The sequence below is a fragment of the Salmo salar genome, chromosome 25, assembly GCF_965601325.2.
Source record: "Salmo salar chromosome 25, fSalSal1, whole genome shotgun sequence".
Taxonomy (NCBI): domain Eukaryota; kingdom Metazoa; phylum Chordata; class Actinopteri; order Salmoniformes; family Salmonidae; genus Salmo; species Salmo salar.
In genome coordinates, this window is record NC_138315.1 from 30542923 (window position 1) to 30570764 (window position 27842).

General features: G+C 45.4%; 2 protein-coding genes across 2 annotated transcripts in view; one reads left to right on the forward strand and one right to left on the reverse strand.

Moving 5' to 3' along the window:
• gtf2f2b (general transcription factor IIF, polypeptide 2b) overlaps positions 1 to 26774 on the forward strand; it is a 49775-nt gene extending 23001 nt beyond the window's left edge. Inside the window, exons 5-8 of the mRNA XM_045707702.2 lie at positions 12686 to 12767; positions 18650 to 18749; positions 18922 to 19065; positions 26296 to 26774. Of these exons, the coding sequence (XP_045563658.1) occupies positions 12686 to 12767; positions 18650 to 18749; positions 18922 to 19065; positions 26296 to 26424 (455 nt within the window). The 3' untranslated portion in view covers positions 26425 to 26774. The remainder of the gene's footprint in view (positions 1 to 12685; positions 12768 to 18649; positions 18750 to 18921; positions 19066 to 26295) is intronic.
• Positions 2217 to 3905, reverse strand: kctd4 (potassium channel tetramerization domain containing 4). Its single transcript, XM_014173919.3, has one exon. The coding sequence runs from the start codon at positions 3785 to 3787 to the stop codon at positions 3017 to 3019; it is 771 nt and encodes a 256-aa protein (XP_014029394.2). The 5' UTR covers positions 3788 to 3905; the 3' UTR covers positions 2217 to 3016.
• Positions 26775 to 27842: the final 1068 nt, after the last annotated feature.

The following is a 27842-nucleotide window of genomic DNA, read 5'->3' on the forward strand; positions in this document are numbered from 1 at the left end:
ATAAGGAACAGGCTCTGTGTGTGTGTGTGTGTGTGTGTGTGTGTGTGTGTGTGTGTGTGTGTGTGTGTGTGTGTGTGTGTGTGTGTGTGTGTATTAGAGGGAAGAAAGTCAGTGTGGAGACAAACAGTGAATATTAATCTGAATAATAATCAGCTAATGGGTTGCCTCTGTTTTTTAATAAGCTGTGTGCTCTCTGTATTTCTGTCTTTTTCTCTCTCTGTTGTTCTCTTGTTCTGTATTCACCCCCACCCCTCTCTCCCTGCTCCCACTGCTTCTTCCTCTCCCCCTCTTCCTCCATCTCTTTCTCACTCTCTCTGCCACCTGTGGCTGAGATGTTCACCAATCTGAGCTAACAGCTAATAGGCACAGTGGTACCTCATCAAATTTGGATGGGTCTCAAAGGCAATTAAAAAGCTCTTAGGTTTGATGTCCCCCTCAGCATACTGCTGGCTCCGGGAGCATCGTGTTGTCTCCAATGCCAGAAGAGAGAGTGTGCGTGCGTGGAGCTTGAGTCTGCTGTGGTGGATCAGAAGGGATGTGTTCAGTAGTATGAAACATAGAGACAGTGTTCACTGTGTGTGTCATGGGTAGGGGGCTGTAGGTCTGAAGAAAGAGCGTGCTGCAACAGATGGTTTCTGGGGTGTTTCGAGACGCAGGCTAAGTCGAGGTGGGCGTATTATGTGGTCAACACTACAGCTACTGTACTTAAAGCATAGATTGAGTTTGGTTATTTTAGTTCCTAATATTCTGTTCTCGCACCATCTGTTGCCTTGTGTCAGAAGGGTTCTGTCAGAGATGAATTACAAGATGGTAAAACAATTAGCACTGTGTGGCAGGGGAACTCTGTTTAAGACCAAACTAAAGGAAACGTGTCTGCTTAGTCAGAGTGCACCGAATCATACTCTACCACCAGTACTCAGTACAAACATTTCATGGAAAACTGGACCCACTGCTCAACAACAACCCCTTTAGCACAGTTTGGGGAAATAACTACACAATTATTGATTCAATATGTTTAGTCTTGTTGTGGAATGTAGAAATGGCCTAAATGCATAGTGAAATAATTGATAGTACTACACATTTTAAAGCTTGAGATATGGATGTAAAAAGAGGTACACCTTGAGGGAAGAGAGCAGCATTTATTGAAATGCCTTCCTGACCCACTTCTTAAAATATCAATAGTCTCCATGGTCTGGGGAGCATAAGTCTCAGAGGCCCTGGGATAAAGACACCAGCACAACTGTCAATCACTGACCTCACTCACCAGTGATCACTAACTATATGAAATGTTGGCTTATAACATTGGGCTCCCGAGTGGTGCAGCGGTCTAAAGCACTGCATCTCAGTGCAAGAGGCGTTATTACAGTCCCTGGTTCGAGTCCAGGCTGTATCACGTCCGGCCGTGATTGGGAGTCCCATAGGGCGGTGCACAATTGGCCCAGCGTCGTCCAGGTTTGGCCGGGTAGGCCGTCATTGTAAATAAGAATTTGTTCTTAACTGACTTGTCCAGTTAAATAAAGGTTAAATAAAAAAATTATAAACGTAGCGAAATGGGAAAAGAGATTTAATATAGGAATTCAGATTTGATTATGATCCTTTCAGGTAGGTTATTACATTAAAGATGTAGGATCTTAATTTGAGCCAGTTTGCTACAGCAGGATAATAATCCTTCAGAAACAGGAAATGTGAATTATTATATGGATTATAAATAATTTACATTTTAGTAGGGGTTGATACATTTTTCTTAAGGATAAATCAAGTCTGAAATTTCAAAGTGGAAATTATAAACGTCAGAAGCCTTTTTTAAGCCTCAAATACACTGCATGTTTTACCTTTCCTGAATTGAAGGAAAGTTCTGCAACGGTGATCAAATTAAGATCCTACATATGTACGTCAAAACACTGCATGTCTGTTGAGGGTTTGGTTTGAGGTTACTGCTCTGTGATGTTGGGCACTGATGCATGTTCCAGTACACTAAGCTGACTTTCTAGTTAATAAGGAGAGTTGAAGTTGCTAACTCTATTATAGTTCTACGTCTGATACATTAGTTCCCAGTCTATTCTATTAAAGCACTATGGTCAGCTCTATCTGCCTTAATGAACTGTCATTATGTTGATGCAATTTATTATGATATACAAGTCCCCTTGTACTGTATATAATAGAGTAGACACAAATGCCAGCATGACTTGTGGAAAATATTAGAAAATATAATCATGCCGATATTAATGACTTTTATTTTGTGTGAAACAAAACATTCACATATCCAAAAGAACACACATTGTCACTTACTCACTCACAGCACTTACAATCACAATGTTGGTGTCTGATTTGAAAATCTTCACTGCACATGCATCATGCTAGATTTGAACCTTTGGGTCTAAACTCTCTGTGCTTGTCTGCTGCAGGGCATTCACACTGACCTCCCTTTCATCTAGTCAGGCAAGTTGCTGCAATAAAATAATAGTTTTTTTGTCCAATGATCAGCAACAGTCAGTCAGTCAGTACAGTGTTCAACTGTACCTCTCCCCTCAGAATCCAGAGAAAGGCTTGGTCACACAACTCAACTCAAAACACAGCAACCAAAAACACACACTGTAATACCTCACGGTGCACACTAAGGCTGGTTTGAAGGGGAAAGCAGCCTGAATGGAAAATTCAGCTTATGTATGCGTAATTCAGTAGGAGGCTGGTCCTCTGAGAGGTTGTGTTCTGTCCTGCAGCAGTGAGGGTGGTCAAGGAGGTGGATGCTCTCTCTCGACTCTCTCTGAGGTTGGACTCCAGACAAAGTGCAGAGAAATGACTGTCCTGCATCAGTTTCAATCTAGGGGCTAGGGGTCAATCTGGAATCAGACACCTTTCTCCTTCCCTCATCCCTTCGTCTCCCTCTTGTTTCCCTCACTACCTACTGTACATGCCCCCTCTCTCCCAGTCTTCCCCTCTCTATCCACCTCCCTGTTCATTCCCTTCCTGATCCCTCTCCCCCATCTTTCCCTCTTCCCTGCCTCTCCATCCTCTCTTACTTGACAAAGTGCAGAGCCTCTGCGGCCACCACAGATCCCTTGCTGCTGTCCAGAGAGCTGATTAGAGAGAAGCCAGCCTTCAGGGCCAGCATCACCGTCTCTAGCTTCAGACACTCCAGGGTACACAGGAAGGTACTGTCCTGCTTCAGCACCAGCCTGGAGCCAGGGTCCGACTTGATGAAGTGGCGGAACTGGATCACGTTGGACGACACCTCAAACTCCTCTGGGAAGCCGTCCAGCCGGCTCTTTGAGATCTGAACCAGGCGCCCTTTGATCTTGTCGATGAAGGAGGGGTCGCTGCAGTACACCTTGAAGCCCTGCGACCTCTCGTCAGTCACCTCCAGGAAGGCGGGCTCCCGTTGCGCCGCCCGCATCCCCTCCCACTCTGAAATGGCCTCCACCAATCCGCTGAGGCGGTAGAACTCTGCTTCTCCTCTCAGAAGGCCCACCTCTCGGAAGTCGTCGGGCAGCTGCAGGTCTCCGGTCCGCAGGAAGTTGAGGATGTGTCTGAACACTGGGCCGTCGCGGTCGATGAAGGGGTTGCCCATGGAGTCAGTGTGCTGGATGGGCTTCCTGCCGCTGGCCAGCTCCTCCAACACTGACCCCTGGTGGCGGCTGAGGGTGGTGCGGTGCGCGGCATAGAGAAAGCCCCCCACGTTGAGAGTGATGGTGCCTGAGGAGGGCTTCTTGATGCTCTTGCTGGGCTGCAGCAGGTCTGGGTTGATCTGACTCAGGTCACTGTCCATCCTTCTGAGTTTCCATTCCATGCCGCTCCCGCTCAACAACTGCAGTCTTTTTTGTCTGTGTGTGTGTGTCCTCAGGATAAGTGTGTAGCGTGCAGTAACAAAGTGTGTGTGTGTTAGTGTATGGGAGCGTCACGGAGAGGTACTGACATAGAGAGGAGTGCAGAGCGCACTGGTAGCAGAATGAGTCTGCCTCTACTTGTCTCTCTCTCCTCCCTCTTACATCCCTCCCTCCCTCACTCTCGCGCTCTCTCTCTCTCTCTCTCTCTCTCTCTCTCTCTCTCTCTCTCTGTGTTGGAGGAAGAGAGGGGGCCAGTGTCATCCTCCATCATAAGGTGGGAGGAGAGAGTGTGTGCGCTTTAGAGAGAGAGAAAACAACAGAGTAGAAAGAGTGGCAGGTGCACTCGCCCCTCTCTCATCCTCTCTAAATCTCCCTGTCTTCTCTCTTTCCCCTCTCTCTTCTTCCTCTCATCCCCCTCTTTTCTTCCACCCTCTCTTTTTCTATTTCTCTCCATCTTCCCTCTTTCCCCCTCTCATCCAGCCCCCCTCTCTCTTTCTTCCATCTCTCTCTACTCCTCTCTCTCTCCTTGTCTTCGTAATTAGCCCTCTCCTAGCTGATGAAAAGGTTCCTCAGCTGTGCTTCTGCACGTGAGAGCAAAGGAGGCCGTGAACACACACACTCTATATACGCTTGCAGATACACGCCAACACACACACAGGACATTGTCATGGCTGGGAACTTGAATAACAAACCTCTCTCCCCAACCCCTAGACTGAGAGAGGGGAGGTGGCAGTATCTCTGTTATAGAGACTTGCTGCAGTCAGATATATGTTAGACTATGTTTACAGCTTTATTCAGGGTGGCATTACTGGCAGCATGGTTGGCACATTCGCTGGCAGTGTGATGGGGATAAATGGGCAGATTGTGTCTATTTACATAAATGGACTGATTTCTCTCTCCAAGATTGCGTACAGTTGGTTAAGATCTCCCTGTGTGCTTTTGTGGGAACAGCCCAATTACTGGTGAATGCAGGCAGGGTCTTTGATTTGTCCACATCTTCCTTGTATCCAGTTGACTGGAAGGTAATTGGGTCTAAACCTAGTGTCATGTCTCTGTTACTATGCCAACGGTCTCTGTTACTGCTCTATAAGGAAGACCGAGGCTTGTTTATTATTATGGTCATAGACTTGTAGTGTTAGCCTCCAGAGCATGGAGCAAGGGGCTTAATCAATATTGTACACACACATATACACACACATATATCTCAAAAGTATGTGGATTCGGCTATTTCAGCCACAATAATTGGCAGGGTTGCACATTTTGGGGAATAGGTGGAAGGTGGAAACTTTCCGTGGGAATATATGGGAATTAATGGAAATAATGCAAATTAATATTAATACCATTTAAATGTAATGTTTTTTTCATTGGATATATTTACCATATCATATGGAGACAAACATAAGGTAAAAGGTTTATCATAAGTACACATAATTGCAAATTATTAAATCCTTCCAATATAAATACATTTTAAAAAACAATTTAGTTACAAATTGAACTTTAATTAAATGAGTTGACTCTTCACATGGGTTGATTTCACTGAACAACAAAAGAAAGGGAATATTGAATAATCCCCAATGATCCATCGCATTTCCCAAAAATGTTTTCAACATCTGTAAAATGATAGTCTAGAAACTAAAGCTTTGGTTGTCTTCCTCTCAGGCTTCCATGTCTTCTCCCTGGACCTCCTCAATGTCCACCTCTTGAACATCAGACTCTGAGGCCTCATCTTCACTGTCACTTAACAACCTTGTTAAGGATGGCTCGTTCTCAGGCTCAAAAAGCCTAGAATTTGCCCATATGGCCACCAATTTTTCAACCCTTGTATTGGTCAGCCTGTTGCGTGCTTTGGTGTGTGTGTTCCCAAACAAGGACCAGTTGCGCTCTGAGGCGGCTGATGTTGGTGGGATTTGGAGGATGATGGAGGCAACAGGGGAAAGAGTCTCAGATCCACAAAGTCCCTTCCACCAGGTGGCTGATGAGATATGTTGGCACGACTGCCATATTGCATCTCCATCCCAAAGCCCTTGCTTGGAAGTGTACTTCACCAGACTGCCAAGAACCTTGCCCTCATCCAGGCCAAGGTGGTGAGACACGGTAGTGATGACACCATAGGCCTTGTTGATCTCAGCACCAGACAGGATGCTCTTGCCAGCATACTTGGGGTCCAACATGTACGCTGCAGCATGTATGGGCTTCAGGCAGAAGTCCTCACGCTTTTTGATGTATTTCAGAACTGCAGTTTCCTCTGCTTGGAGCAACAGTGAAGTGGGCAGCAAGGTACAGATTTCTTCGCTTACATATGCAAGCAGAATCGGAACATCAGACAGGATGGCATTGTCTCCCTCAATCCGTGCAATGGCTACTGCTATAGATTTCAGGCTGCTTACCACTCTCTCCCAAAATACATCATCCAGGATGATCCTCTTGATGAGGCTGTCCATATCAGCAGACTGTGTTATGGCCATTTCTTGGAGAGACTCCTTCCCCTCCAGGAGACTGTCAAACATGATGACAACACCATCCCAATAGGTGTTGCTGGGCAGCTTCAATGTGGTGCTCTTATTCTTCTCACTTTGCTTGGTGCGGTAGATTGCTGCTATAACTTGATGACCCTTCAACTACCTAACCATTTCCTTGGCTCTCTTGTAGAGTGTATCCATTGTTTTCAGTGCCATGATGTCCTTGAGGATGTCCTCGTTTTCAGTGCCATGATGTCAGTGTATGAGCAGCACAGCCAATGGGTGTGACGTGAGGGTAGGACTCCTCCACTTTAGACCAAGCAGCCTTCATGTTCGCAGCATTGTCTCTCACCAGTGCAAATACGTTCTGTGGTCCAAGGTCATTGATGACTGCCTTCAGCTCATCTGCAATGTAGAGACCGGTGTGTCTGTTGTCCCTTGTGTCTGTGCTCTTGTAGAATACTGGTTGAGGGCTGGAGATGATGTAGTTAATTATTCCCTGCCCACAAACGTTCGACCACCCATCAGAGATGACTGCAACACAGTCTGCTTTCTCTAGGATTTGCTTGACCTTCACTTGAACACTGTTGAACTCTACATCCAGCAAATTAGTAGATAAAGCATGTCTGGTTGGAGGGGTGTATGCTGGGCGAAGAACATTCAGAAATCTCTTCCAATACACACTGCCTGTGAGCATCAGAGGTGAACCAGTTGCGTACACAGCTCAAGCAAGACATTCATCAGCATTTCTCTGACTACGTTCCTTCAGTGAGTCAAAAAACCTTCTGATTCCAGGAGGACCATGAGCTGTTGCTATTGATAAGGTGTCTGATTCATCATTTTCACCTGGAATAGAAGTAGAGGGACTTTTGTCAGATGTTGCTTGTTGTGAGCGCTGAGGGAACTTTATGCACTTGGTCAGATGATTCTGCATTCTTCACATATGATTTGGCACAGTATTTGCAGATGTACACAGCTTTTCCTTCCACATTAGCTGCAGTGAAATGTCTCCACATATCAGATAGTGCCCGTTGCATTTTCCTATAAAGATTAGGGGAAAAAATGTAAAAAAAACAACAAATACAATTCCATTTAATAGCTAAGCAGTTAGATTAAACAACTACTTTGTAAGATAAATGTTTTAAAATGAAACATGTATGGAAACAGTTGAATTAACACTCCTCAGTTAGCAGGCTCAAGCAAGCTAAAACCCACATGGTATCAAAAACTAACTAGCAGAAATTAAGTTAAAAATTATTTAAACACACTTTGCTGTAGACTACTATTTACTAGTTAACAAAAAATAATGTATGCCATATAAAATATATTCACCCCACCCAGTATTGTAATCAAAATTTACCAGAAAGCATGCAGTCCTTGGCTCAGACAGTGTAGTAGTGTGGGCTCAAAAGCATCTCATTAGTGTGCAAGAGCTTGAGAATCAGCTGTACATGTGATGGAAGACCGCACTGTGCAGGCAGAGAGTTGCAATTCCATTGAATTGGGGATTGTTCAACCAAAATATGCCACAAGACCTAGAATTGCCTGATGTGTATCCCACAAAAAAGGTTCACTGTTATAAGCTAACTTTTTGGATGAATTTAAGCAAAATACCCCAAATTCCTGGGCTTAACTTCCCATAGAAAATTGCCGGAAAAATTCAGGAAATTTACCGGAAAGTTTCTGACCCTTTGCAACCCTACCCATTGGTGACAAGTGTATAAAATTGAGCACACCGCCATGCAATCTCCATAGACAAACATTGGCAGTAGAATGGCCTTATTGAAGAGCTCGGTGACTTTTAACGTTGCACCGTCATAGGATGCAACCTTTCCAACAGGTCAGTTTGTCAAATTTCTGCTCTGCTAGTGCTGCCCCGGGCAACTGTAAGTGCTGTTATTGTGGAGTGGAAACGTCTAGGAGCGACAACACACAAGCCTAAGATCACCATGTGCAATGCCAAGCATCGGCTGGAGTGGTGTAAAGCTAGCCACCGTTGGACTCTGGACCAGTGGATAGCGTTCTCTGGAGTGAGGAATCACGCTTTACCATCTGGCAGTCCGACGAACAAATATGGGTTTGGCGGATGCCAGGAGAACGCTACCTGCCCCAATGCATAGTGCCAGCTGTAAAGTTTGGTGGAGGATGAATAATGGTCTGGGGTTGTTTTTCATGGTTAGGGCTAGGCCCCTTAGATCCAGTGAAGGGAAATCTTAACGCTACAGCATACAATGACATTCTAGACGTTTCTGTGCTTCCAACTTTGTAGCAACATTTTGGGGAAGGCCCTTCTTGTTTCAGCATGACAATGCCTTACGTGCACAAAGCAAGGTCTATACAGAAATGGTCTGTCGAGGCTGTTATAGCAGCAAAGGGGTGACCAACACCATATTAATTCCCATGATTTTGGATGTTCAACGAGCAGGTGTCCACATACTGTATTACACACTACATGACCAAAAGTAAGTACAATGTTTCTTTCTACATGGGCTGACTGTGACAAACTGCCTGGACAATGTATACTCATGTCACTCATGGTATCTAAGAGTGTGTGTGTGTGGGGGGGGGGGGGGGGTTATTGACAGGTTGGTCCCTAAGGAGAGGGAGAGAGAGAAACAGAGGGACTGCGTCTGTCCTGCAGGTGATGGGCTGTCAGTCGGACAGTGATGTTACTGGACCCCCTCTTCTCTCTTCCTTCATCTATCACACACATACACTCTCCCTTGGGGGCAGAAGTTAAATTGAAGTAAACAGTGACATCGATGTCAGGTTTTGTGTGTATCTAAAAAGGGGGATGTCTTTTCTCTCAGTGTGAAGTCTGTTTGATGGAGCTGTCTACAGTTAAACAGAAGGCTCTGGTGTGTGTATGCTGGTGTTCAAATTTAAATTAAACCAAGCAATCACCCCAGAATCCAGGTGAAGAACATTCCCCACACACTCTCAACAGAGAGACAACCTATCCAATAGAATACCACTCCCTGCTGTCTCCAGAAGTGGAGGCACAACTTCCATTCACTCACCCCCTTAAATATATGTACCTGTGGACAATCAGTGTGGCAGTCTGACAAACCTTTCCATTCAGTTCATTTTGTGTGTGTGTGTGTGTGTGTGTGTGTGTGTGTGTGTGTGTGTGTGTGTATAAATGGGTAACGGTGCCATTTTCGACTTTAACTCGTTGAAGAAAGATTTAGCTCAGAGTATCAGAATCAACCAATAGGAAGCTTTATGCAAAAAACATTTTAATTTTAATTGGGAGGTTCCGAGTTGTTGTGAAAGTAGCAAATGAGCCTATGATCCCAGAGTGATGGCTCACCACGGTGACGTCTGTGACACATCGGCGATCAGCGAGGCGGCTCGACCGCACCGTGGTGCTTTTTAATCATAATGTGATTAATGGAATCATCCCCGCATTAGAATTGCAAACGAGGCAGTGGAACAGCGGAGAGGGGATAGTGGGTGGGTGGATGACCTGCGTTCCTTCCCAGCCCTATCACACCATCATTACCTGAGATAATTGTTCAACATCATGTCGGAATCTATTTGATTTCTTTTCTTTTTAATGAGAGCAGTAATGAGCGCAGTAATGGGGACTCCCATCAGTAAAATCACTGTCTCTTTTCATTAAAGATGTTGAGTTATTCATAATGCTGCTGGCCAAGTCAGAGCTGTAACGTTATATCACAAACTGCAGTGAAGCTGGCATAGCAACAGTAGCCTTGAAGAACATAGATGGTGTGTGTGTGGCAGAGGTGGTTAGGTAACCTTGCCTGAGACCTGTAGACTTGCATAAGGCTCCCTAAGCTAATGCCTGGCCTTTAGCTCAGCAGGCTAACACGGTTTAGGGCTGTACAGACAACCCGGGTTCAAACCCAATTAGTCACATTCGTTCTCTCTCTATGTCAAAACACTTTGATGTTGGCTATATTCTAGCGAATATCTCCACTAAGGGTGCTGAAAATGTCCTCCGGTGGGTTTGATACAGGTAATGAAGTAAATGAACCCCTCACAACAGATTCTTGATAAAGATGTCTTTTCTCTCCCTTCTGAAAGCCCTACCAGGCTGTGGAGAGAATAGTGGTTCTATAGTATTACGTATCCTCATCATATCTAAGTGTCCCCCCCCCACCCCACATGGGAAGTCATTTATAGATCTGGTAGTCACAGGGAGATGGCTTTGGGCATGCAGTCAGCTTACATCTCCTCCACTATTGAGACATGTTTGGCTGCTTTTCCAAGGCTGTGTTGTGTGGTATAGTAATAGTGTGGTGTGGATTGTCAATAGGACAAAAACCACAATGGGGCCAACATTAATGAGCAGGTTCATAAGGTGTTTGTTTGTGACATAAGGTTAAGGTTAGAGACTACCGTGGTGGTCTGAAAGATTCCTGTACGCAGGCTGATAGTAGTAGTCGATCTAGTCAACAGGTTTCCTCACAGGTTCTTTCTGTCTCTCTCTGTCTCTCTCTGTCTCTCGCTGTCTCTCGCTGTCTCTCTCTGTCTCTCGCTGTCTCTCGCTGTCTCTCTCTGTCTCTCTCTGTCTCTCTCTGTCTCTCGCTGTCTCTCTCTGTCTCTCTCTGTCTCTCTCTGTCTCTCTCTGTCTCTCGCTGTCTCTCGCTGTCTCTCTCTGTCTCTCGCTGTCTCTTGGCTTTGTCGCTGTTCTGTCCCCTCAAGGATGAATACTGCAATTTACTAACACATTCCTCCCATAGCCACTTTTCTATCTGAGGGTTTTTGGTAGTATAGCATCTATCTGAAATTCACCAGAGGCTTGAGAAATCTGAAGACTCCTGGAATATTCAGATACGGAGGGAGGTGTCTAGGGAATATCAGTGGGAGTGGGGGGTGAGTGTGTGTGCTTTCTAGATGGAGGGTCCTTAGAGCAGATTAGAGGTTAGAGATGGTGGGAGAAGATGAGTGGGCGGTAGCTTGACCTTCTCACCTTTCTTTCTCCTCTTCTCTCTCCTCCCATTTTCTTTCCTCCTGTTCCTCTCCCTCTTAGCACGACAGCCTTGAGCAACAAATGCTGTGGCCATTCCACCTCTCACTGTGCCCTCCTCCTCCTCCTCTCATTCTGTTCTCTTCTCTTTCTGCTTCCTTCCATCTCTCTCTCCATCTCTACATGTGCAGCTTTGCTCTCCTACATACCAGTGTCCCTTGGGACCTGCAGGTTTTATCCTAATTCATTCCACACTAAACAGACATAAACCCTCATCACTCTCTGTCTTATACAACCCTACAGGAGAAGAGGCATGAGCAGACTGATGAGAGAGGTATAGAGTAGGGGATAGGTTGAAAAAGAGAAGACTGGAAGAGGGAGAGGGAGCCTTGAGTGGAGAAAATGAGATCGAGAGGAGATCTACAGTATACTATTCTCTCCCATACGACCCTGACCCAGATGATCCCAGCCAGTGGCCTGTGAGTGACTAGAGAGGGAGATGGAGGCAGGCAGCTCTGAAGTTGAGAAATGCGTTTGTGTGTAAGTGTGTTTATGGAGCTGCGCCGAAAAGTGTTTCAGCCCTTATCATGCAATAATTGCACAGAATGCATCCATTTGTGAAAAAGGTGAGGAATGAATGTTAGTGAGTGCGTGAGATCTGTGACATTGGACTGACTGTGATGTGATTTCTCTGGAGCCACCTGGTAAAAGTGCACAGATTTTTAATCGCACCAACAAACGCTAACTGGATATTTTCTCAGTAGAACAAAACCTGATTAGCCAAAAAATGCAAACGGACACCAACTGGACTTCAGTGGTTGTTGGCTGTTCTTTGGCGTTTGTTGGACAGTCTGGACAGAGTGTACTATTTATCTCTGTATGACAGTGTCTCATACAATTGTGTGAACCTATCCCGGCCCCCTTGTTAGACACACACACACAGACACACAATTTTGATTTGCTATCCTTGTGGGGACCAAAGAATTGATTCCCATCAAAAATCCATTTTTTTTAACCTAACCATAATCTTAAGCCTAACCTTAACCCCATATCCTAAAACTATGCCTCCCCATTTGTCAGAATTTTCCTTGTTTTACTATCCTTGTGAGGACTTCTGGTACCCACAAGGATAGTTACACACACACACACACACACACACAATGACAAAGAAAACGCCAAATAGATTAATCACTACATTTTGAAATGACAAGCTGTTGATGAGCAGGCCAGTGGCAGTTGGAGATTTGGAGTGTTGTGGAGTACTCAGCTTGGGTGGTGCCACCTATTTCACCTGTTTCTCTACTGATTCATTCAAGTGATTCAGTTCAGTCAAATATAATTTGGGCTGCATGTTTAGTATGGTGCTGAAGGATATTAAATAACACTTTTAGGTCTGTTGTATTGAAAGAACGAATACAATGTGATGTGTGTGGGTCCTTAAAGGAAACGTATTGTCTTTGTTTCAGATAAGATCAGTCTGGAGGGCATGGTGGTACAGAGAGCGGAGTGCAGACCAGCCGTCAATGAAAACTATATGAAACTGAAGAAGTGAGTGAAACAAAATTCAATACAATTTCAATATAAAGTACCAGTCAAAAGTTTGGACACATCTACTCATTTCAGGATTTTTCTTTATTTGTACTATTTTCTACATTTTAGAATAATAGTGAAGACATCAAAACTGTAAAATAACACAAAATAACACACATCTCAACATCAACTGTTCAGAGACTGCGTGAATCAGGCCTTCATGGTCGAATTGCTGCAAAGAAACCACTACTAAAGGACACCAATAAGAAGAAGAGGCTTGCTTGGGCCAAGAAACACGAGCAATGGACATTAGACTGGTGGAAATCTGTCCTTTGGTCTGATGAGTCCAAATTTGAGATTTTTGGTTCCAACCGCCGTGTGTTTGTGAGATGCAGAGTAGGTGAACAGATGATCTCTGCATGTGTGGATCGCACCGTGAAGCATGGAGGAGGAGGTGTGGGGGTGCTTTGCTGATGACACTGTGATTTATTTAGAATTCAAGGCACACCTACAGGTTGTGTAAGGACTGTTTGACCAAGGCGGAGAGTGATGGAGTGCTGCGTCAGCTGACCTGGCCTCCACAATCACCCAACGTCAACCCAATTGAGATGGTTTGGGATGAGTTGCACCGCAGAGTGAAGGAAAAGCAGCGAACAAGTGCTCAGCATATGTGGGAACTCCTTCAAGACTGTTGGAAAAGCATTCCACGTGAAGCTGGTTGAGAGAATTCCAAGAATGTGCAAAGCTGTCATCAAGGCAAACGGTGGCTACTTTGAAGAATCTCAAATATATAAAATATATTTTGAATTGTTTAACACTTTTGCTTACTACATGATTCGTTATGTTATTTCATAGTTGTGATGTCTTCACTATTGTTTTACAATATAGAAAATAGTAAAAATAAAGAAAAACCCCTTGAATGAGAATGTGTGTCCAAACTTTTGACTGGTACTGTAATTAGGTGACAGTAAAATAAAGCATCACCAATAGGCTATTTCTCCTGGCTTCATTTCTGAGTGAGATTAGTAGATGTGGGAGGAACAGTAGCCATAGCGATCTCCAAGAGAATATCTAATAATGGTGTATAACTGTTCTCAATTCAGTTTTATGGTAGCAGAGGTTGGCAGGGATTGCTATAGCAACTGTTCCTGTGTGCTATGGCAACTATTCTCTCTCCTGTGTGTTATTTTTATATTTTTTATGTATTAGGGGGTAGATCAGCTTTAATATTGCAGATAGAGTAGCTTCCATCAATGTAATTGTCTGCATCATTTCCAATCCTCCATATTTATTTATATATATTATATATATAAAAATTACAGTGCCAGGCAAAAGTTTGGACACCTACTCATTCAATGGTTTTTCTTTATTTTCACAATGTTCTACATTGTAGAATAATAGTTAAGACATCAACTTTAAAATAACACATATGGAATCATGTAGTAACCAAAAAAGTGTTTAACAAATGAGATTCTTCAAAGTAGCCACCCTTTGCCTTGATGACAGCTGTGCACACTCTTGGCATTCTCTCAACCAGCTTCATGAGGAATGCTTTTCCAACAGTCTTTCCCACATATGCTGAGCACTTGTTGGCTGCTTTTCCTTCACTCCACGGTCCAACTCATCCCAAACCATCTCAATTGGGTTGAGGTCGGGTGATTGTGGAGGCCAGGACATCTGATGCAGCAATCCATCACTCTCCTTCTTGGTAAAATAGCCCTTACACAGCCTGGAGGTGTTTGGGGTCATTGTCCTATTGAAAAATAAATGATAGGCCAACTAAACGCAAACCAGATGGGATGGCGTATCACTGCAGAATGCTGTGGTAACCATGCTGGTTAAGTGTGCCTTGAATTCTAAACAAATCACAGATGGTGTTACCATTAAAGCACCCCCACACATCACACCACCTCCGCCATGCTTCACGGTAGGAACCACACATGCGGAGATCATCCGTTCACATACTTTGCGTCTCACAAAGACACGCGATTGGAACCGACAATCTCAAATTTGGACTCATCAGACCAAAGGACAGATTTCCACCGGTCTAATGTCCATTGCTGAGAGTTTCTTGGCCCAAGCCAAGTCTCTTCTTCTTATTGGTGTCCTTTAGTAGTGGTGTCTTTGCAGCAATTCAACCATGAAGGCCTGATTCACAAAGTCTCCTCTGAACAGTTGATGTTGAGATGTGTCTGTTACTTGAACTCTGTGAAGCATTTATTTGGGCTGCAATTTCTGAGGCTGGTAACTCTAATGAAAATTCTAAAAAACTGTTTTTTATGGGTTATTGTGTGTAGATTGATGAGGGGGGGAAAAAACATTTAATCAATTTTAGAATAAGTCTGTAATGTAACAAAATGTGGAAAAGGTCAAATGGTCTGATTACTTTCCGAAGGCACTGTATATATAAATTATTATAAAAAAAAATATTTTCCTTTATTATTTTCCCCTAACCCTACCCTAATTGGAGTAAACTAATGGACAACAACTCTTAAGCTTATACATACCATATACATTTTATGGACACAATGCATTTTACAGTTATGTTTTGTTTGTTTTTAATACCATCCTTCAGCTACCCTCAACCCATTCCGTCTATCTCCGAAGACCATCCAGTTTTATTTCTATTTGCCATATATTTTTAACTGTGCTGTTTCACAAAAGCTCTGAACCTATATACATTTTATGGACACAGTATATTTTACAATAGTTATCTTGTTGTTTTTACTCCCACCCTTCAGCTCCACTCAACTCCTCCCATTTATCTCTTAACACCATCCAGTTTGTATTCCTATTTGCCATATATTTTTCAACTGTGCTGTGACGTTTCACAAAAGTTCTGAACCTTTCTATTCTCATAGTTTCTACAGATTGTAAATTAAAGATACCAAATTTGCTAAAAGTATTATTATTATTGATCGATTGACTATGACTTTTCAAATCACCCAGCAGTGCAATTTGCAGTTAGCTCCAGGTAAATGTTGCAATTCTTCAGCCATTCCTGGACCTGTGACCAAAAAAAGCTACATATGGACACCACCAAAACAAATTATTTTAAGGATTGTCTCTGCACAGCAAAATCTGCAGAGCTGGGATGGTTGTATCCCCCATATACAGTTCAAGTCGGAAGTTTAGATACACTTAGGTTGGAGTCATTAAAACTCATTTTTCAACCACTCCACAAATTTCTTGTTAACTAACTATAGTTTTGGCAAGTCGGTTAGGACATCTACTTTGTGCATGACACAAGTAATTTTTCCAACAATTGTTTACAGACAGATTATTTCACTTATAATGCACTGTATCACAATTCCAGTGGGTCAGAAGTTTACATACACTAAGTTGACTGTGCCTTTAACAGCTTGGAAAATTCCAGAAAATTATGTCATGGCCTTAGAAGCTTCTGATAGGCTAATTGACATCATTTGAGTCAGTTGGAGGTGTACCTGTGGATGTATTTCAAGGCCTACCTTCAAACTCAGTGCCTCTTTGTTTGACATCATGGGAAAATCAAAAGAAATCAGCCAAGACCTCAGAAAAGATTTATAGACCTCCACAAGATTGGTTCATCCTTGGGAGCAATTTACAAACGCCTGAAGGTACCACGTTCATCTGTACAAACAATAGTACACAAGTATAAACACCATTGGACCACGCAGCCGTCATACCGCTCAGGAAGGAGACGTGTTCTGTCTCCTAGAGATGAACGTACTTTGGTGCAAATCGATCCCAGTACAACAGCAAAGGACCTTGTGAAGATGCTGGAGGAAACGTGTACAAAAGTATCTATATCCACAGTAAAACGAGTCCTATATCGACATAACCTGAAAGGCCGCTCAGCAAGGAAAAAGCCACTGCTCCAAAACCGCCATAAAAAACCAAGACTACGGTTTGCAACTGCACATGGGGACAAAGATCATACTTTTTGGAGAAATGTCCTCTGGTCTGATGAAACAAAAATAGAATTGTTTGGCCATAATGACCATCGTTATGTTTGGAGGAAAAAGGGGGATGCTTACAAGCCGAAGAACACCATCCCAACTGTGGTTTCAGCATTATGTTGTGGGGGTGCTTTGCTGCAGGAGGGACTGGTGCACTTCACAAAATAGATGGCATCATGAGGATGGAAAATTATGTGGATATATTGAAGCAACATTACATTTTTACATTACATTTAAGTCATTTAGCAGACGCTCTTATCCAGAGCGACTTACAAATTGGTGCATTCACCTTATGATATCCAGTGGAACAACCACTTTACAATAGTGTATCTAAATCTTTTAAGGGGGGGGGGGGGGGGGTTTAGAAGGATTACTTTATCCTATCCTAGGTATTCCTTAAAGAGGTGGGGTTTCAGGTGTCTCCGGAAGGTGGTGATTGACTCTGCTGTCCTGGCGTCGTGAGGGAGCTTGTTCCACCATTGGGGACCAGCCAACAGCGAGTTGCAGTAATCCAGACGGGAGATGACAAGTGCCTGGATTAGGACCTGCGCCGCTTCCTGTGTGAGGCAGGGTCGTACTCTGCGAATGTTGTAGAGCATGAACCTACAGGATCGGGTCACCGCCTTGATGTTAGTGGAGAACGACAGGGTGTTGTCCAGGATCACGCCAAGGTTCTTAGCACTCTGGGAGGAGGACACAAGGGAGTTGTCAACCGTGATGGCGAGATCATGGAACGGGCAGTCCTTCCCCGGGAGGAAGAGCAGCTCCGTCTTGCCGAGGTTCAGCTTGAGGTGGTGATCCGTCTCATCTCAAGACATCAGTCAGGAAGTTAAAGCTTGGTCACAAATGGGTCTTCCAAATGGACAATGACCCCAAGCATACTTCACAAGTTGTGGCAAAATGGCTTAAGGACAACAAAGTCAAGGTATTGGAGTGGCCATCACAAAGCCCTGACCTGAATCCTATAGAAAAATTGTGGGCAGAACTGAAAAAGTGTGTGAGAGCAAGGAGGCCAACACACCTGACTCAGTTACACCAGCTCTGTCAGGAGGAATGGGCCACAATTCACCCAACTTATTGTGGGAAGCTTGTGGAAGGCTACCCGAAACGTTTGGCCCAAGTTAAACAATTTAAAGGCAATGCTACAAAATACTAATTGAGTGTATGTAAACTTCTGACCCACTGTCAATGTAATGGAAGAAATGAAAGCTGAAGTAAATCACTCTCTACTATTATTCTGACATTTCACATTCTTAAAATAAAGTGGTGATCCTAACTGACCTAAGACAGGGAATTTTTACTAGGATTAAATGTCAGGAATTGTGAAACTGAGTTGAAATGTATTTGGCTAAGGTGTATGTAAACTTCCGACTTAAACTGTATATAAACATTCTATTGGTTGCAAGAATTTTTTGTAATCATTTAAATTGAAAAATTCTACTTTTTGAGTCCAGTGTCGTTTTGCGTATCAGTTCATAAACCATGTAGCATGGAATTGGTACATCAAAAATCTCTTCCTAACTATTTTGCCATTTATATGGCGCAGCTGTAAAAAAAAAAAAATGGTTCCTTTATATTAAACTGATATACCGACAAGTTCTTTACTTTTCCCCCTTCAACTTGCTTCTTCCATTTTTGCGGTAATGGTGCAATTAGTTGGTTGTAATTTTGGGTAGAGCCTCTCCCTGTGTGTTTGAGCACATGCATGTCTGCCTTGGTATGTGCACAGCAGTGCCAGTACTGTACATTATACTAAATGGCTATATGCATTATTCAACCATTGTACAGCATAGTGGATGCTATTGTTCTGCTGTGTGTTCTATTCACTGCTCTGCCCACTGGGTTGATTCTCTCAATGAGACCCTATATCTTCATTCATTTTAATAATTTCTCAGGTTCTCTCAAACAGTTCTGTGACTGTTCTAGAATGTACCCTATACTGTATCCTCCTCTCCTCAGATTACAGATTGAGGTGTCTACCAAGCCCCAGCGTCTGACCGAGCAGATGGACAAGGCTGTCACCAACAACTTCAAGCCTGTATCCAACCATGTTGCTAACGTAAGAACACTACCATATCACACGTTAAAATCAGTGTGTGTCTGCTTGCATGCTCCTGAAGGTTCCATATCTTTGTAGTGTTGGATCAATACACATTTGGAACTGTAACGTGCACTTCTACCATGCTCCCTCCTTGCTCCTGTGTGGGTTTTCCGTGGGTTGTTTTGTGTAGGTGGAGTATGAGAAGAAGAAGAAGGCTGAAGGTAGGATGGTGAGGGCAGACAGACAGCAGGTGATGGACATGCTCTTCTCCGCCTTTGAGAAACACCAGTACTACAACATCAAAGACCTGGTGGAGGTCACCAAGCAACCTGTGGTTAGTCACACACAAACAGCAACCTGTTCACTGTCCTGTCTGATTTCATTTCCATAAGTGAGTATGCGCTGCGAGCGGTTCTGCTCAGCCTTCCAAGATCGTTTAGACTCCACCACTGTAACCCTCGTTCTCCAGGATCGATTACACTCCACCACTGTAACCCTCGCTCTCCAGGATCGGTTAGACTCCACCACTGTAACCCTCGCTCTCCAGGATAGATTACACTCCACCACTCCACCTCTGTAACCCTCTCTCTCCAAGATAGATTACACTCCACCACTGTAACCCTCGCTCTCCAGGATCAGTTAGACTCCACCACTGTAACCCTCTCTCTCCAGGATCGGTTAGACTCCACCTCTGTAACCCTCGTTCTCCAGGATAGGTTACACTCCACCACTGTAACCCTCGTTCTCCAGGATCGATTACACTCCACCACTGTAACCCTCTCTCTCCAGGATCGATTACACTCCACCACTGTAACCCTCTCTCCAGGATAGATTACACTCCACCACTGTAACCCTCTCTCTCCAGGATAGATTACACTCCACCACTGTAACCCTCGCTCTCCAGGATAGATTACACTCCACCACTGTAACCCTCTCTCTCCAGGATAGATTACACTCCACCACTGTAACCCTCTCTCTCCAGGATAGATTACACTCCACCACTGTAACCCTCTCTCTCCAGGATAGATTACACGCCACCACTGTAACCCTCTCTCTCCAGGATCGATTACACTACACCACTGTAACCCTCTCTCTCCAGGATAGATTACACTCCACCACTGTAACCCTCTCTCTCCAGGATAGATTACACTACACCACTGTAACCCTCTCTCTCCAGGATAGATTACACTCCACCACTGTAACCCTCTCTCTCCAGGATAGATTACACTCCACCACTGTAACCCTCTCTCTCCAGGATAGATTACACTCCACCACTGTAACCCTCTCTCTCCAGGATAGATTACACTCCACCACTGTAACCCTCTCTCCAGGATAGATTACACTCCACCACTGTAACCCTCTCTCTCCAGGATAGATTACACTCCACCACTGTAACCCTCTCTCTCCAGGATCGATTACACTCCACCACTGTAACCCTCGCTCTCCAGGATCGATTACACTCCACCACTGTAACCCTCTCTCTCCAGGATAGATTACACTCCACCACTGTAACCCTCTCTCTCCAGGATAGATTACACTCCACCACTGTAACCCTCTCTCTCCAGGATAGATTACACTCCACCACTGTAACCCTCTCTCTCCAGGATAGATTACACTCCACCACTGTAACCCTCTCTCTCCAGGATAGATTACACTCCACCACTGTAACCCTCTCTCTCCAGGATAGATTACACTCCACCACTGTAACCCTCTCTCTCCAGGATCGATTACACTCCACCACTGTAACCCTCGCTCTCCAGGATAGATTACACTCCACCACTGTAACCCTCGCTCTCCAGGATCGATTACACTCCACCTCTGTAACCCTCGCTCTCCAGGATCGGTTAGACTCCACCACTGTAACCCTCTCTCTCCAGGATAGATTACACTCCACCACTGTAACCCTCTCTCTCCAGGATCGATTACACTCCACCACTGTAACCCTCTCTCTCCAGGATCGATTACACTACACCACTGTAACCCTCTCTCTCCAGGATAGATTACACTCCACCACTGTAACCCTCTCTCTCCAGGATAGATTACACTCCACCACTGTAACCCTCGCTCTCCAGGATAGATTACACTCCACCACTGTAACCCTCGCTCTCCAGGATCGATTACACTCCACCTCTGTAACCCTCTCTCTCCAGGATCGGTTAGACTCCACCTCTGTAACCCTCGCTCTCCAGGATCGGTTAGACTCCACCTCTGTAACCCTCGCTCTCCAGGATCGGTTAGACTCCACCACTGTAACCCTCTCTCTCCAGGATAGATTACACTCCACCACTGTAACCCTCTCTCTCCAGGATAGATTACACTCCACCTCTGTAACCCTCTCTCTCCAGGATCGGTTAGACTCCACCTCTGTAACCCTCGCTCTCCAGGATCGGTTAGACTCCACCACTGTAACCCTCTCTCTCCAGGATAGATTACACTCCACCACTGTAACCCTCTCTCTCCAGGATAGATTACACTCCACCACTGTAACCCTCTCTCTCCAGGATAGGTTACACTCCACCACTGTAACCCTCTCTCTCCAGGATCGATTACACTCCACCACTGTAACCCTCTCTCTCCAGGATCGATTACACTCCACCACTGTAACCCTCTCTCTCCAGGATAGATTACACTCCACCACTGTAACCCTCTCTCTCCAGGATAGGTTACACTCCACCACTGTAACCCTCGCTCTCCAGGATAGATTACACTCCACCACTGTAACCCTCTCTCTCCAGGATAGATTACACTCCACCACTGTAACCCTCTCTCTCCAGGATCGATTACACTCCACCACTGTAACCCTCTCTCTCCAGGATAGATTACACTCCACCACTGTAACCCTCTCTCTCCAGGATAGATTACACTCCACCACTGTAACCCTCGCTCTCCAGGATAGATTACACTCCACCACTGTAACCCTCGCTCTCCAGGATCGATTACACTCCACCTCTGTAACCCTCGCTCTCCAGGATCGGTTAGACTCCACCTCTGTAACCCTCGCTCTCCAGGATCGGTTAGACTCCACCACTGTAACCCTCGCTCTCCAGGATAGATTACACTCCACCACTGTAACCCTCTCTCTCCAGGATAGATTACACTCCACCACTGTAACCCTCTCTCTCCAGGATCGATTACACTCCACCACTGTAACCCTCGCTCTCCAGGATCGGTTACACTCCACCACTGTAACCCTCTCTCTCCAGGATAGATTACACTCCACCACTGTAACCCTCTCTCTCCAGGATAGATTACACTCCACCTCTGTAACCCTCTCTCTCCAGGATCGGTTAGACTCCACCTCTGTAACCCTCGCTCTCCAGGATCGGTTAGACTCCACCACTGTAACCCTCTCTCTCCAGGATAGATTACACTACACCACTGTAACCCTCTCTCTCCAGGATAGATTACACTCCACCACTGTAACCCTCTCTCTCCAGGATAGATTACACTACACCACTGTAACCCTCTCTCTCCAGGATAGATTACACTACACCACTGTAACCCTCTCTCTCCGGGATAGATTACACTCCACCACTGTAACCCTCTCTCTCCAGGATAGATTACACTCCACCACTGTAACCCTCTCTCTCCAGGATAGATTACACTCCACCACTGTAACCCTCTCTCTCCAGGATAGATTACACTACACCACTGTAACCCTCTCTCTCCAGGATAGATTACACTCCACCACTGTAACCCTCTCTCTCCAGGATAGATTACACTACACCACTGTAACCCTCTCTCTCCAGGATAGATTACACTCCACCACTGTAACCCTCTCTCTCCAGGATAGATTACACTCCACCACTGTAACCCTCTCTCTCCAGGATCGGTTAGACTCCACCTCTGTAACCCTCGCTCTCCAGGATCGGTTAGACTCCACCTCTGTAACCCTCGCTCTCCAGGATCGGTTAGACTCCACCACTGTAACCCTCTCTCTCCAGGATAGATTACACTCCACCACTGTAACCCTCTCTCTCCAGGATAGATTACACTCCACCTCTGTAACCCTCTCTCTCCAGGATCGGTTAGACTCCACCTCTGTAACCCTCGCTCTCCAGGATCGGTTAGACTCCACCACTGTAACCCTCTCTCTCCAGGATAGATTACACTCCACCACTGTAACCCTCTCTCTCCAGGATAGATTACACTACACCACTGTAACCCTCTCTCTCCAGGATCGATTACACTACACCACTGTAACCCTCTCTCTCCAGGATCGATTACACTACACCACTGTAACCCTCTCTCTCCAGGATAGGTTACACTCCACCACTGTAACCCTCTCTCTCCAGGATCGATTACACTCCACCACTGTAACCCTCTCTCTCCAGGATAGATTACACTCCACCACTGTAACCCTCTCTCTCCAGGATAGATTACACTCCACCACTGTAACCCTCTCTCTCCAGGATCGATTACACTCCACCACTGTAACCCTCTCTCTCCAGGATCGATTACACTCCACCACTGTAACCCTCTCTCTCCAGGATCGATTACACTCCACCACTGTAACCCTCGCTCTCCAGGATAGATTACACTCCACCACTGTAACCCTCTCTCTCCAGGATAGATTACACTCCACCACTGTAACCCTCGCTCTCCAGGATCGATTACACTCCACCACTGTAACCCTCTCTCTCCAGGATAGATTACACTCCACCACTGTAACCCTCGCTCTCCAGGATCGATTACACTCCACCTCTGTAACCCTCGCTCTCCAGGATCGGTTAGACTCCACCTCTGTAACCCTCGCTCTCCAGGATCGGTTAGACTCCACCACTGTAACCCTCGCTCTCCAGGATAGATTAGACTCCACCACTGTAACCCTCTCTCTCCAGGATAGATTACACTCCACCACTGTAACCCTCGCTCTCCAGGATCGATTACACTCCACCACTGTAACCCTCTCTCTCCAGGATAGATTACACTCCACCACTGTAACCCTCTCTCTCCAGGATCGATTACACTCCACCACTGTAACCCTCGCTCTCCAGGATCGGTTACACTCCACCACTGTAACCCTCTCTCTCCAGGATAGATTACACTCCACCTCTGTAACCCTCTCTCTCCAGGATCGGTTAGACTCCACCTCTGTAACCCTCGCTCTCCAGGATCGGTTAGACTCCACCACTGTAACCCTCTCTCTCCAGGATAGATTACACTCCACCACTGTAACCCTCTCTCTCCGGGATCGATTACACTCCACCACTGTAACCCTCTCTCTCCGGGATAGATTACACTCCACCACTGTAACCCTCTCTCTCCGGGATAGATTACACTCCACCACTGTAACCCTCTCTCTCCAGGATAGATTACACTCCACCACTGTAACCCTCTCTCTCCAGGATAGATTACACTACACCACTGTAACCCTCTCTCTCCAGGATAGATTACACTCCACCACTGTAACCCTCTCTCTCCAGGATAGATTACACTCCACCACTGTAACCCTCTCTCTCCAGGATAGATTACACTCCACCACTGTAACCCTCTCTCTCCAGGATAGATTACACTCCACCACTGTAACCCTCTCTCTCCAGGATAGATTACACTCCACCACTGTAACCCTCGCTCTCCAGGATAGATTAGACTACACCACTGTAACCCTCTCTCTCCAGGATAGATTACACTCCACCACTGTAACCCTCTCTCTCCAGGATCGATTACACGCCACAACTGTAACCCTCTCTCTCCAGGATAGATTACACTCCACCACTGTAACCCTCTCTCTCCAGGATCGATTACACTCCACCACTGTAACCCTCTCTCTCCAGGATAGATTACACTCCACCACTGTAACCCTCTCTCTCCAGGATAGATTACACTCCACCACTGTAACCCTCTCTCTCCAGGATCGATTACACTCCACCACTGTAACCCTCTCTCTCCAGGATCGATTACACTCCACCACTGTAACCCTCTCTCTCCAGGATAGATTACACTCCACCACTGTAACCCTCTCTCTCCAGGATAGATTACACTACACCACTGTAACCCTCTCTCTCCAGGATAGATTACACTCCACCACTGTAACCCTCTCTCTCCAGGATAGATTACACTCCACCACTGTAACCCTCTCTCTCCAGGATCGATTACACTCCACCACTGTAACCCTCTCTCTCCAGGATCGATTACACTACACCACTGTAACCCTCTCTCTCCAGGATAGATTACACTCCACCACTGTAACCCTCTCTCTCCAGGATAGATTACACTACACCACTGTAACCCTCTCTCTCCAGGATCGATTACACTCCACCACTGTAACCCTCTCTCTCCAGGATAGATTACACTACACCACTGTAACCCTCGCTCTCCAGGATCGATTACACTCCACCACTGTAACCCTCTCTCTCCAGGATCGATTACACTCCACCACTGTAACCCTCTCTCTCCAGGATAGATTACACTACACCACTGTAACCCTCTCTCTCCAGGATAGATTACACTCCACCACTGTAACCCTCTCTCTCCAGGATAGATTACACTCCACCACTGTAACCCTCTCTCTCCAGGATAGATTACACTACACCACTGTAACCCTCTCTCTCCAGGATAGATTACACTACACCACTGTAACCCTCTCTCTCCAGGATAGATTACACTCCACCACTGTAACCCTCTCTCTCCAGGATCGATTACACTCCACCACTGTAACCCTCTCTCTCCAGGATCGATTACACTCCACCACTGTAACCCTCGCTCTCCAGGATAGATTACACTCCACCACTGTAACCCTCTCTCTCCAGGATAGATTACACTCCACCACTGTAACCCTCTCTCTCCAGGATAGATTACACTCCACCACTGTAACCCTCTCTCTCCAGGATCGATTACACTACACCACTGTAACCCTCTCTCTCCAGGATAGATTACACTACACCACTGTAACCCTCTCTCTCCAGGATAGATTACACTACACCACTGTAACCCTCTCTCTCCAGGATCGATTACACTCCACCACTGTAACCCTCGCTCTCCAGGATCGATTACACTCCACCACTGTAACCCTCTCTCTCCAGGATAGATTACACTCCACCACTGTAACCCTCTCTCTCCAGGATAGATTACACTACACCACTGTAACCCTCGCTCTCCAGGATAGATTACACTACACCACTGTAACCCTCTCTCTCCAGGATAGATTACACTCCACCACTGTAACCCTCTCTCTCCAGGATAGATTAGACGCCACAACTGTAACCTTCTCCAGGGTGCTTCACAGGGAGAACAGCATGTCAGAGTGAACTATAGTAACCTGAGGCCTGATTAGTCATACCGTAATAAGTTGAACAGAATCAGAACACATACTGTAGACCTGTATCTGGAGGAGGAATGTCAACTATTACCCACTATTGACATCTGGTGGACATTATCAACAACAACAAATGGCTTTTGACACTAAGAATAACAGACTCGCCTCACTGGTAGATGCTTCTAGTTTTCAGAGTAAGGGTGCAGGCTGTAGCTGTGTGAAAATGGATACTGTAGAAAGAGCCTCTCTCCTATAGACATATATAAATGAGATTCTGAGAGATGTTTGTCTGTGTGTTTCCTGTAGACCTACTTGAAGGAGATCCTGAGGGAGATAGGAGTCTACAACGCTAAAGGGACGCACAAGAGTACATGGGAACTGAAGCCAGAGTACCGTCACTACCAGGGAGGAGAGGAGGAGATAAAGAGTGACTAGCCCAGAACAGAGCACCCTGTCTGGGATACAGACATTGACCTGAGGGCCTACCATTACGGAAGTCTTTGTTCTTTTGTCTTTTACTTTATCCAAAACTGATACCCAAAACTACATGATCACAAAGGGTCTACTTTTTATCAGCTGTTGGTAGGATGGTGTGTGGGGATCTTGCACTATGAACCAGACTGAAACACTTGCCTTAAAGCAACACTCTTTTGGATGGGTTCTTTTCTATGTCGTTTGGTGCAGCTTATAGAAATTGTAATATTTTTTTCCTTCACTTTACTTACAGAAGCTGAAACTTTGCACTATCATTTGTAAATAATTAATAAAATAATGTAACTACCGGTTTCGGAATATTTGACATTTTCTTTCAATTAATGTGACAGAACAAGCGTTTGAGGGAAACTACACTATATATACATAAATACAAATGAGTGGATTTGGACATTTCAGCCACACCCGTTGCTGACAGGTGTATGAAGTGGAACACACAGCCGTACAATCTCCACTGACAAACATTGACAGTAGAATGGCCTTACTGAAGAGCTCTGACTTTTTTTTAACATGGCACCGTCATAGGATGCCACCTTTCCAACAAGTCAGTTTGTCAAATTTCTGCCCTGCTTGAGCTGACCCAGCCAATTGTTAAATACTGTTATTGCGAAGTGGATACGTCTAGGAGCAGCAACGGCTCAGCCGCGAAGTGGTAGGCCACATAAGCTCACAGAACAGGACTGCCGAGTGCTGAAGCGTGCAGCGCGTAAATATCGTCTGTCCTCGGTTGCAACGCTCACTACAGAGTTCCATACTGCCTCTGGAAGCAACTTCAGCTCAAGAACTGTTCATCGAGAGCTTCATAAAATGGGTTTCCATGGCTAAGAAGCTGCACACAAGCCTAAGATCACCATGCGGAATACCAAGCGTCGGCTGGAGTGGTGTAAAGATAGCCGCCATTGGACTCTGGAGCAGTGGAAATGCGTTCTCTAGAGTGATGAATCACGCTTCACCTTCTGGCAGTCCGACGGACAAATCTGGGTTTGGTGGATGCCAGGAGAATGCTACCTGCCCCAGTGCATAGTGCCAACTGTAAAGTTTGGTGGAGGATGAATAATGGTCTGGGGCTGTTTTTCATGGTTTGGGCTAGGCCCCTTAGTTCCAGTGAAGGAAAATCTTAACGCTACAGCATACAATGACATTCTATAGGATTCTCTGCTTCCAACTTTGTGGCAACAGTTTGGGGAAGGCCCTTTCCTGTTTCAGCATGACAATGCCTTACGTGCACAAAGTGAGGTACATACAGAAATGGTTTGTCGAGATTGGTGTGGAAGAGCTTGACTGGCCTGCACAGAGCTCTGACCTCAACCCCATTGAACACCTTTGGGATGAATTGGAACGCTGACTGCGAGTCAGGTCTA